The sequence below is a fragment of the Prionailurus viverrinus genome, chromosome A1, assembly GCF_022837055.1.
Source record: "Prionailurus viverrinus isolate Anna chromosome A1, UM_Priviv_1.0, whole genome shotgun sequence".
Classification (NCBI taxonomy): Eukaryota; Metazoa; Chordata; class Mammalia; order Carnivora; family Felidae; genus Prionailurus; species Prionailurus viverrinus.
The window spans coordinates 133,065,224-133,077,475 of record NC_062561.1 but is presented as its reverse complement, the minus strand read 5'-3'; the positions used below and the strand labels follow the sequence as shown (position 1 = coordinate 133,077,475).

General features: G+C 36.7%; 1 protein-coding gene across 1 annotated transcript in view; it reads left to right on the top strand.

Moving 5' to 3' along the window:
- Positions 1-12,252, top strand: part of ADAMTS6 (ADAM metallopeptidase with thrombospondin type 1 motif 6) — a 296,499-nt gene that overhangs the window by 194,949 nt on the left and 89,298 nt on the right. The window contains exons 12-13 of the mRNA XM_047867513.1: positions 5,746-5,891; positions 7,974-8,037. Coding sequence (XP_047723469.1) covers positions 5,746-5,891; positions 7,974-8,037 — 210 coding nt within the window. The remainder of the gene's footprint in view (positions 1-5,745; positions 5,892-7,973; positions 8,038-12,252) is intronic.

The window sequence follows — 12,252 nt, the reverse complement described above, 5'->3', positions numbered from 1 at the left end:
TGTAATAATCTGGAAAATTAGCTCAAATAACTTGATCTACATGAAGTTCCATAGTTTTCAGAAAGCATTTATTATTAAGTTACATAAGCGCCTTCTCTAAAATTATATACTACATCAAGATATTTACTACTGCTGGAGCAGAGAAATAGCAAGAATTCCAAAGAGATCCTTTACTGTAAGTAAACATCACTGAAAAGTCCTATATTGAACTAAACATAACTCAAAAGACCATTTGCCAGAGATCAAAATCAACCAAATCCTTTGGTAGATTTATAATTTCTTTGAGGGCATATCTGCATAGAACTAATTTCTAAAGTTGTCCTAATCCAAAGCACATTGGATTTTGAAATTTCAAAAAATTAGTTCCCATTTTATAGTTAGGGAATCTGAAGAAACAAATGACTTGCTTTGCATCAAAGATATTACTAGAGTAAGAACTCAGATTTGTAACACAGACTGCACACAGACTGTAGTTGTTAACTTGTTAACTAATTAACTAAAACTAGTTATTAAGCTAGACACTAGTCTCTTGTCAACTACTAAATGACTGATACTTATACTGCTATTTTGAGTTCTTCATTTTTTAGCCATTAATATTTGTTATTTATCTTTCTGATACAATTGTCTATTATAACTCCATGGAATAGATACAATTCAATAACATGAATTTATGCAGTAAAGGTTCTAGTAAGCCACTTATGAAATACTGTGGCTCTGTAGGTATTAATTAATGATGAGAACTGAGGAGCGTCCAACAAACTGAATATTGTGTTTGTCTTTTACCATAAGAATAAGTTTTAAAAGGAAAACAAGAGACTTTATGTGACTTCTTTCCATGTCCTACATTTTGTGAACATCGAGGAAATATGAATAACAGTATTATTAAATACTTTGGAACCTACATCTTTCAGTATTCTTGTAGCCTTCACAATTTCTCTCTCCTCTGAAAAATACAAAAAATAAAGTTTTTTAAACTATAATTTATAAGAATGCTCAAAGAGTTCTGAAAAATAACATGGGTTTGTACACTTGCAGCTGAGAGTGCTTATCTGTAGTTTTTTTGTATTATATGAAGTAAAGATAGTCCAATATTCTTTAATACTATAATATACTTCAAATATGTAATCCTATACCAACAGTTGGGTTTTTTCCCACTGATTTTTGTATATTTTTGAACAGATAATTTCTTATCTGCCCGTAAGTGACCATGGGCAAGTCAGCCTCCTTAAGGTTCTAGTTTCCTCATATGAAAAAACTGAAGTGCTTACACATCAATTTCAAAGTCCCTCTGAGCTTTAGATGTAGCTCTGTGATTATATAAAATAAATGCACAGTAAAATTTGAGTATTATTTGATATCAATAATGCTAAACTTCCAACTTGAAAAATAGGTAAATTTTAAGATTTGGAATTTTTCCATGGGGGAAAAATCAATAATACACTGCTAGTTATTCTCATAGAAAAATAAATTCAGGCATAAATATTATTGCATGGGGTGCCTGGGTGGCTCAGTCAGTCGAGTGTCCATCCGACTCTCTATTTTGGCTTAGGTCATGATTCCAGGGTCATGGGATTGAGCCCCACATTGGGCTTCACACTGAGTGTGGAGCCGGTTTAAGATTCATTCTCTCTCTCCCTCTGCCCCTCTCCCCTGCTGTCTCTTTCTCACTCTCAAAATACTTACGTACATATATACATACATACTTATTGTTGTTATTACTATTATTATTATCATTATACACAGCTACTTGTAATAACAAAAATGCAAAACTAGAGATTATTTGGCCCAAATTGTGAATTTTGTATAGGTGAAGGCCTAACACAATTGGTGTATCATTATACAAATGGTTGGTCTTCAAAATCAATTAAGCATGCTGTACACTGGCAACTGAAATATTTTCTGTCTCTCAAGTGTACATTATTTTTAGTTGCCCTTCTCCCAGGGTTGGTACTGTATTAACAGCCACTACCTCTGGTTCACCGTTTTGGACCTATGATTTTTTTTTCTTCATAGCAATTCCCATTGCCCAAAACTAACCATTTTTCTTAATGTCCTACTTTAATATTTATTAGACTTAGGGTCAGAATGTTCTGCCTTCTAGCCAATCAAATTTTTCTCTCTCTTGCCTAATTTTTTTATGGACAAATGAAAATTAATTACCCAGCACTTCTCTCAATGATTCCTTTATGTTGTTACAACTACTAAAAATAGACTGAGTGCAATTATCATGGAAAGAAAGATGAAATTGACATTTTTTTTTATCCGCCAGTATCTCTAGTTCCCTTACTTACGTGTAGTAAGGATCTGGACATGTGGTCCAGAATAGGACAAAGAATTCTATAATTTAACTAATGTATTTATTCAATAAATTTTTATTGTATGACTACTACATGCTAGGCACTGTTCTAGACATTCAGCATTTCTAATGGAATATTCTATGATGATAGAAATGCCCTATATCTGCTCTGTCCAACATAGTAGCCACTAGCCATATGTGACTATGGAGCCCTAAAAATGTGGCTAGTGGGTCTGAGGAACTGAAATTTAAATTTTAATTAAATTTAAATAGCATATTTATTGCTATATAACAATATATATTTAATATATATATATATATATTTCTTTAAAAACAGGCTCATAAATACAGAGAATAGTTTGGTGTTTGCCAGAGGTAGGGGTCAGGGGTGGGAGATATGGGTCAACTGTTTTTGTTTTTGTCTCTTTAGTTCAAATAATGTTTTGAAATAAAGAATATTAAAAATTCAACAAATTTTTTTTCAACGTTTTTTTTTTTGGGGGGGGGACAGAGAGAGACAGAGCATGAACGAGGGAGGGGCAGAGAGAGAGGGAGACACAGAATCGGAAACAGGCTCCAGGCTCTGAGCCATCAGCCCAGAGCCTGACGCGGGGCTCGAACTCACGGACCGCGAGATCGTGACCTGGCTGAAGTCGGACGCTTAACCGACTGCGCCACCCAGGCACCCCTCAACAAATTTTTATAAAGCAAATTTATTTTAATTTTTTTAATGTTTATTTATTTTGGAGAGAAAAAAAGAGGGAGAGAGCATGAGCAGAGGAGAGGCAGAGAAAGGGAGATACAGAATAGAAGCAGCTTCCAGGCTCCATGCTGTCAGTACAGAGCCTGACGCGGGCTCAAACCCATGAACCGTGAGATCATGACCTGAGCCAAAGCCAGTCAGTCAACCAACTGAGCCACTCAGGCACCCCTCAACAAATTTTTAAAAAATGTCCAGAGCCATCAACTTTGGAAGAGATAAATGTACATCTGTGGAGAGAAACAAATCTTCCAAAGTGTGCCTATTGATTTCTTTCTGCATTGTGGAAGATTGGTGTGGCCTTCCAAGAATTTAGTATCATCATCAGGGCGGGAACTTAGCTTTCTCTAGGATTTCGGAAGGTTATGAGTGCCATTCACACCACATTTAGATCTCTGCAAGTTGCAAAAACCTCGTTCCTACATGTGAGCACTTCATTTTAACAGTAATATTAGCTAATTTAGCATATTGAAGGTTTGATATGAATTAACCATTACTCTACTCACTTTATGTGCCCTACTAGATAGATGGTGTTATTGTTCGCATTTTACAGATAAGAAAATGGAGATCCAGAAAAATTAAGCAACTTGCCCAGTGGTTACTAGCATTTACAGAACTCTTTCCATGTATCAGATACTTTCTACACCCCATGTACCAGGTCCTTCACATTATCTTTATTTAATCTGCCATGCTATAGGCTTTATTATTATTTACCTTTTTATTTATGAAAAAGCTCAGATGCAGACAAATGAAATTACTTATTTAGTATCTCAGTTCTTATTCAGGTCTCAGTCCTCAACCATCATGCTATCCTGCCTCTCAGGATATATTTTGCTCAAATAACTTGGTCATTTGTGGGCTTAGATATGTTGCTGAACTTTCCCCTTCAAAGCATAGATGAAAAAAGAAAAAAAAAAAGCATGGATGAATTACCTAAAATGAGTATTATACAATGCTCATATTTTTTTAAATAAATAAATAGCCACATGTGCATCTCCTGGTTTTACATACTAATGAGAAGGGAAAAATATTAAAGAAGTAATTTGAAAAATAAAGAGTAATTTAAAATGTGTTAAGTGGTAAGAGGGAACTAAAACAGGAGGCTGTAATCTTTATTACAGTCTGGAGTTGGAGGAGGGGAGGGTGAAGAGGGTGGGGAGGTACCCCATCTTCAGAATAAAAGTGGTCAAGGAAAGTCCTCTCTGATGAAAGGATGCTTGACCTTGAGACCAAATGATGAGAAGACAGCAACATAAGTAATTAGGAGAAGAATATTCCCAGAAGGACCAGCAGATGCAAATGCCCAAAAGAGGGAACAAACTTAGTATATTGAGGAAAATAAAAGATTGCAGTGGTCTGAACCAATCTGTGCAAGAGAGAATAAGACTGGAGAAAGAGGCAGGAGTCACAAAGGCCACTTCTGACCAAAGTTAAGGGAGGCAGGAAACTAGTGCAATTGTTTAAGCAAAAAGTGACATGATGTGATAATGTTTTGAAAAGAGCTCTCTTGAAGTGCTTACTAGAGAATGGGTTGATTATAGGTACAAAAAAAGTAGAGCCACAGAGACCAGGTAAGAATCTATTCCATTTGCCTATTTCATCTAAGGTGGCAGCCATGGAATGGTGAAAAGTGAAAAAATTCCAGATATATGGAAACAATGTAATAAACTGATTACTTTCTAAGCATTGCATATTATAATACCTTCATATTTTAATATAAAGTTGGTTTTTTGTGTATCTGATATTACTGATAGTTATTCTAATAATGTTTTTTATCATTCATATAAAAAAATGACATTCACAGCACCAGGTTGGTTTGTCAAAATTTGATACTTAAGAAAAACGCACCAATAAAAGCCTAGACATGCTTGGCTTAAAAAAAAAAGATTTCACTTTTACCATATTCTGCAAATAAGATTTATCATGTTAGAGTTATGAGCTGATTATGTGATGTCTACGTCTCGGTAAATTATTCCTGGCTTTCTACTTACATGCAGTATGTGTGGTTTAGTGCAGAGTAAAGCTGAAAGAATTCCAGTACACATGTTCATGCAGTGCTGTATACACATGGCTAGGCAGTGTATGTTAGAGTTTTTTGTACCCTGTCCCTAGTATCTTGGCATTACTTTTATTATGTCTGCAGGACTCATGTAGATGAAATGCCACAACGCATTCTTTTACTATTGTAGCCTCAACCAGCCTTTTTTTTTCTTTCTTTTTTTCTTTCTTTCTTTTTTTTTTTTTTTTTTAATGTAAAAGCAATTACCATCATAAAAATTCCTTACTGGGGAACTTTCCATATTGCGTTATCATTCCATGAGTCTAATAATAGTGGAATAAAAAGAAAAAAAATTTAATACTAAAATATCTTAAAAAAGACTTTTGAGGTCTCTTTAATGAGAAACACTAGGATTCTGGAGGCAGAGAAATAAGGAAAAAGGAAGTAAAGTCAAGTTTTCTAGACTCCTGGTACATGTTAGAGATGTATAAATCATTGCCTAGCTAAAGATAATTTGCAAATCACATGCACCTTTGCCATTGTCTAAACACAGTTAAAGAACTCTCAGTCTGTTATCTATTGGAGAATGCTAATGCCTGTAATTGGTCATTGCCGGACCCTTATGTATTTCTAACCTGATAGCTCTATCTGCCTAAAAGCTAATTCTGTGTTTTCTGTGAAATCTTGCAGTGGTGTTATCAGGGAGATTGTGTTCCTTTTGGCACTTGGCCCCAGAGCATAGATGGGGGCTGGGGTCCCTGGTCACTATGGGGAGAGTGCAGCAGAACCTGCGGGGGAGGCGTCTCCTCATCCCTAAGACACTGTGACAGTCCAGCGTAAGTAGCTAAAGTAAGCCGGAGCCAACAAAAAGACACAGTTGGAATTGATTCAAAGCTGTGGTTTCACATGTTATCTGTAAAAACGTTTCACTAGTGAGCCAAGTGTTTGTCTTCTGAACAAGCAATAGGCACAGAGAAGTGGAAGAGCCTTGTTAGACAGACTTTCTTTTTCCCCCCACCCCCCTTACTGTGTAACTAAAAATAAAAAAGAATAGCATTGTGTATCTATCCCAGGTATAGCCAGACTTTTAATCTAGTAATAATCAGATAGATTTCCTCCTCCGAAAACTACTGAATTATGGATGAATCCAGGTCTGGTCTTAGCTACATTACCATTATTCCCAGGAAACCTAAGGTCTTTTCACATGTCACATAAAATTATTACTGCTACATTAGTATTAAAAGGACCAATGAGAGCACTTCAAGGGTTGAAATGCCTTGATTCGCATCACAAATCACAATGAAAAGAATACTGCTCATGTGTTAAAATAGTTTCCATTCACATGCCCCTATTAATCATCTTCCGGAGCTGCCACCACTTTTCTCCCTGTGACTGTTTCATGCAGGTTGGACTGCTCCTCTCCCACCACTCCTTTTCTCCAGTCAGACTCCCCTGGCATAAGGCCAGCCCCATCAGTATTCTCTGGTAGCTGAATTGCCTCTCCCTCCCGCTAGTGCCCATTACAGGTGGACTAAAGTCCCCCAGTTGGACTTTCCTGTCCACCTAGAAACTAAACTTCTCCTTAGCTGCTGCATATCAAGTGCTCCCATTTTTGTCTAGAGCTCAGGTTGCAGGCCTCCTTTCCCAACTAATGTTTGGTGCAGCATGGCGTTATATCACTTCTGCTTTTTTCTCCTTCCTGGGGTAAAAGTTGCTTTAATTTTTAATTTTCTCTTTTTAATTCAGGATCCCTCTCTTTGGTTCCTCCTCTGAACGTCTCTTTTCTTCTTTTTTATTCTTTTCAGCTTGAAATTACTTCCTTTTACACTAGTTTCTGTGTTTCCATTCTCCAACTTTCTTTCCATTATCATCTTCCTGCTAAACAGAGCTCACTGTCACCCACTCATAAATCAGTCATGCTACCACCATCCCCACGCCCTTGTTTTTGTCTGATCAACCTATTTCTCCCAAGCTGATTTAGACGGGGCCATTTCTTTTCTTTCTTAGAGTCAGTATTCTCTGGTATTCAAAATATATTAACATGCAACTTTATTCCATTGATTACCAGTTAGCCAAAACTATAATTATACTTGATCTTTTCTCAAACAAGTACAGAATAATTACCTAAGTTCAACTGTGGGCTACTGTAATTAATAACCAAAACTATAAAATTCTATGATAAAAAGTAATATACTCAGATAGTTATAAAAGAAGTTAGCCTTGCCATTCGAAATAGCATTCCTGAATAATAGCATATGGCTCTACCTGATGTTAAATACTTTAAAAATTAATTTATGTAGATCAAATATTGGGCATCTTACTTTTTCATTACTGTGAGTGTCATATGCAGTATTTATATAATGCAAAGCCATATTGTTTTGAGATGTAATTTTTCAAACTTCATATAATGAGATAGAAATTCATTTTTGCATTATTTACTTTGAACTACAGCTATTTCCAGAGACTAATTTAGTATGCTCTTGTTTGTAGTTTGGAAAAAATAGTAAACTTACCACTTCCTACGTGGTGAACAAATAGCATCAGATTATATACGGCTTTTGTTGAATAAGATTCAAATGGCTTTTCATTATAAGTGAGTTTTAAACTCACTGTGTTGAACTGAGCACCTGCTTACTATGATAATTAGAAAATAGATTTATTTAATTGCATTTTCTTCCTAATGTAAATCATGACAATTTTTCTTAAAAAGCTTTTCATAGCAAACTGACTTAAGTTTTATGTTCAACAACCATAATCATCATTGTTAACAATCACCAGCATGACTATTATTTTAATAACTAATAAAATGTCAAATTTTGTAGTTTCTTAAAATAAATGCTAATATGTTTTTGTCAAGCAATATATGTACTCTTTCTGTAGACAGTTATATTCACATGTTAAACAAAATGTGTTTTCAGACCTTCAGGAGGTGGAAAATATTGCCTTGGGGAAAGGAAACGGTATCGCTCCTGTAACACAGATGTAAGTAAAACCAAACTTTGCTATGAAAAATTAGCTTACATTTCCCCTAGAGCAGGGAAATTTTTAAAACTGGAAGCTATTTGATCATAAATCCATGTGTATGAAGGTCACATGAATTTTTTAAGTTGTTAATAGTGAATGGAACCAACCTCAGGTCCAGCAATTCCATCAACAGGGAACTAGGGAAAGCTCCAGCATGAAGGGCAAATACAATCTTCTCCAATAGGCACTAAGAGAGAGTCATAGGTCCCCCAAAATGTCTTGTTCCCCCAACACTCACACCTTTGCTCCCACTATCTTTCCTGAGTCCACCAGGATTAATCTTATTATACCCTTGATCCTACTTTGTGTTTGCCACTGTAAGAAACCCCAGATTCCCACATCATTCCTCATGTCTTGCCCTCCAATTCCAAAAAGTTCTGCGTATCACATCTTCCGTTACCTATCTCTGCCCAACTTTTGAAACTTCTGTGCCCTTAGGAATTCAAGATCCATCCGCAGCAAAAGTCCTTACATTCCGATGTCTCTCACTTTTCCTTCTCTTCACTTTGTTGTTCTAATGGAAACTGGCTGTCCTCTAAAGATACTTAGAATAAACTTTAACCTTTTAAAGTTGTTTTCATCCTTAAATCTTGAATGAGTGAAAGTGGATTGACTATGCTTTTATATTTCATTTCTCCTTTCGGATGATTCTCCCTCCCTCTTATCTGAAAGCCACACCTTTTAATTTCACACCATCAGACTATTGCACACTATTCCTCACTGTCATGCTCTCCAACTCTATACCTATTTTAATTCTTGGTTATTTCAAAATATGTGGATATTTTTCCAATATCATCTCTTCTGGAATTTTCCATAAACATACAAACACGCTGTTATTTCTCCTGTCTTAAAAGAACAAAAACAAAATATCTGCCGGTTCTTTTCCCATGTTTTTCTTCCTTTTGAAACAAAATTCCTTAAAAGAACTATGTACTTCCATATCCAATTCCTCTTCTAATTTTTTCCTAAAATTTTTCTTGTCAGATTTTTGCCTCCATCATTCTACTAAAAATGCTCTTGTCTGGAGTGCCTGGGTGGCTCATTCAGTTAAGTGTCCGACTTTGGCTCAGGTCATGATCTCACAGCTTGTGAGTTCGAGCCCCACATCAGGCTCTGTGCTGACAGCTCAGAGTCTGGAGCCTGCTTCATATTCTGTGTCTCCTCTCTCTGCCCCTCCCCCACTGGCACTCTCTCTTTCTCTCTCTCAAAAATAAATAAAACATTTTTTAAAATGCTCTTTTCAAGTCACAGATGACTCACATGTTGCTAAATCCAATAGTCAGTCCTCAGTGTTCATCTTACTTGATAGTCACTAGGCTTCCATAACACTACAACTTTTTGGTTGTCCTTTTCTTTTCCTACTTGTTTTTTCTCATTCTCCTTCGCTGGTTCTTACTCTTCTCTGACCTCTTAGGGTATCCAGAATCTAGTCATTGGCCTTTTTTTGTACACTACTAATATTTACCTTGGTGATCTCATCCAGTTTCATTATTTTTGACAGCATTCATATGCCATTTGACCCTCAAATTTCTATTTTTAGCCCAGACTTCTTTTATGGATTCCGGACTCCTATCTTACCATTGATTAAACTTTTAATAGACATATAATATTTACCATGCCCAAATGCTCTCTCTAAAACATTTCCACATACCTATACCTCCCCCATCTCAGATGTCAATTCCATCTGCCATTTTTTTCTTTCTTTTCTTTTCTTTCTTTTTTTTTTTTTTTTTTTTTTTTTGAGTCATTCTTGATTCCATTCTCTCACAGCTCATACCCAATCCCTCAGGACATCGCACTGGCTTTCCCTTCATGATATATCCTAGATCTGACTAGTTCTCACTGCCTCCACTGCTACCACTCTTTTTTGCACTGGATTTCTCTGAAGAGCTTTTTCAGTGGATTTGCCATTACTACTTTTGTTCCCTACAGTTCTCAATATATAAGAAACTGAGTGAGTGAGATTATATCCTTTACTCAAAACCTTTCAGGGGCTCCCCATTTTACTTAAATGCAAAGTCCTTACAAAGGCCTGCAAAGACTATACAATGTAGCCTTCCATTACTTTTCTAAACTAATCTCTTCCTCCTTCCTCCTCAATAGCTCTGCTCTAGCCACCTTCCTTGTACACACCAGGCATGCTCCCGCCTTTAGTACTTTTGCATTGCTTGTTTCCTTTATCTTATGGACTCTTCTCCCAAAATATCTACATAGATGACTCCCTTACCTCACTTTTATTCAACTGTCACCTTCTCAATGAGGCCTAGCCTGAATACCACATTTAAAACTGCAGCCTTCCCTGCTCCTTACAACCCTGGGACTCCTAATCTTCCTTACCCTGCTCTATTACCCCTCATACATACTTCCAAAAGTAGCTTATTGATCATATTTACTTCTATGTTAAATTTGCATCTTGAAGCAATTACTTGTACCTTCATTTACAATAACCATTTCAAGTTACCAGCATTATTTATTCATTCACTCAACAAGTCATTGAGTGCCCTCTGTATATCAGACTGTTCTAGACTGAGAATGATAATCTCTGCTCTCAAGGGTCTTATAATTTCCTGGCAAATCAGTTAATTGCAGAAAAATCACGTATCTACGATATGATAGAATAATTATGGAATGCTTTAAAAGCACATAGAACTGTCACTAGCCTAATTAAGGATTTAAGAGATTCTTCCCAGAGGAAGGTAAAGGTCTGAAGGGCAAATAGGAGCAGACCAGAAAAGAAGAAAGTGACCATGAGAGCATTCTAGGCAGAAGGAAAAGTAAGTGCAAGGCTTGGAGGTTAAAGAGGTTAAATGATCTTTATCTTGAGGCTATAAGACACCATGCAAAGACTTAGCCTCTGATTTATCCTCTGGATGAGAATAGATTGGAGAAGGTGAGACTACAACAGAGCCATGAACAAGTCAGAAAGAATTTGAGGGCACTGGTGGGAAACGCAGTGGAGTCTAAAGATGGCTAAGAGGAGAAAATTAAGGACCTAACTTAGAATCTATAAAAATCAAAGAACCAGTGTAGTAGGAAGAACAGGGGGAGGGAGATAGATGATGTGGGGATCAGAGACTGGAATGCATTTGAATTTCAGATATGACAAGTGAGACTGTTCTCAATGATGACAACTCTGCCAAGGGATTGCTTACCTAACCTTGGGCAGAGATGAAGGAATTCAAGGATCTTCAAAGCCAGGGAATTTGAGGAGTCTTCTATGCGGATGTTGAGGTCACTCACGATGATGTTAGAACTCGGGAGTGTAGTGTGAGACTGCGAAGCAGGTACCAGACTTTTTCATAAATGAAGGAAAATGGCCACGATGGATTAGTAACAATGATGAAGCCAGATAGTGATTTGGATGAATAGCATGAATTTCAGAAGAACAGAGGTTTTACACAAGGGTAGAAAAAAAGAATATCTACTGTCTATCAGACTGTGTTAGGCAGGAGTGAGAAAGCCAAACCCATGTCTCAATTCACTTATCTGTTTCTGTTACGTGATTGTAAGGGCAGGCACATGTTTTGGCTCTAATAAGATAGTTACTGTAATATGAATAATGTACGATAAGTAAGAGAAAAAGGAAAAAACTGTGCCAGACATATTAGGCTTGTTGCTGTTCACCCATAAACTTCCTTTTAAATGCTCAAATTGTGGGGGCGCCTGGGTGGCTCAGTCGGTTAAGCATCTGGCTTTGGCTCAGGTCATGATCTCGCAGATCGTGGGTTCAAGCCCCGCATCGGGCTCTGTGCTGACAGCTCAGAGCCTGGAGCCCGCTTCAGATTCTGTGTCTCCCTCTCTCTCTCTGCCCCTCCCCCACTCATGCTCTGCCTCTCTTTCTCAAAAATAAATAAACATGAGATGCTCAAATTGTAGAACCTGCTACTGGTGGCTTGACATTTCTATTATTAGCTTTGTCTTCTGTTTCAGCTTTCAGCAAATGATACAGTTAACATGACTATATCATGGAAATACAAATAATTTTTTTTCATAAATCTAAGACTCTACTAGTTCAGAATATGTGACAATTCAGTTACCACACTGAAATTTATTTTCATGCTATCTAAGTTATAAAAGCTATCTGAGCATAAGTTTTTAAGCTGGGGATTTTTAAAGCATAATCTAATATATGAAAATTTAAACTTTCAGAACACATAGCCAGCACTGTCCAAG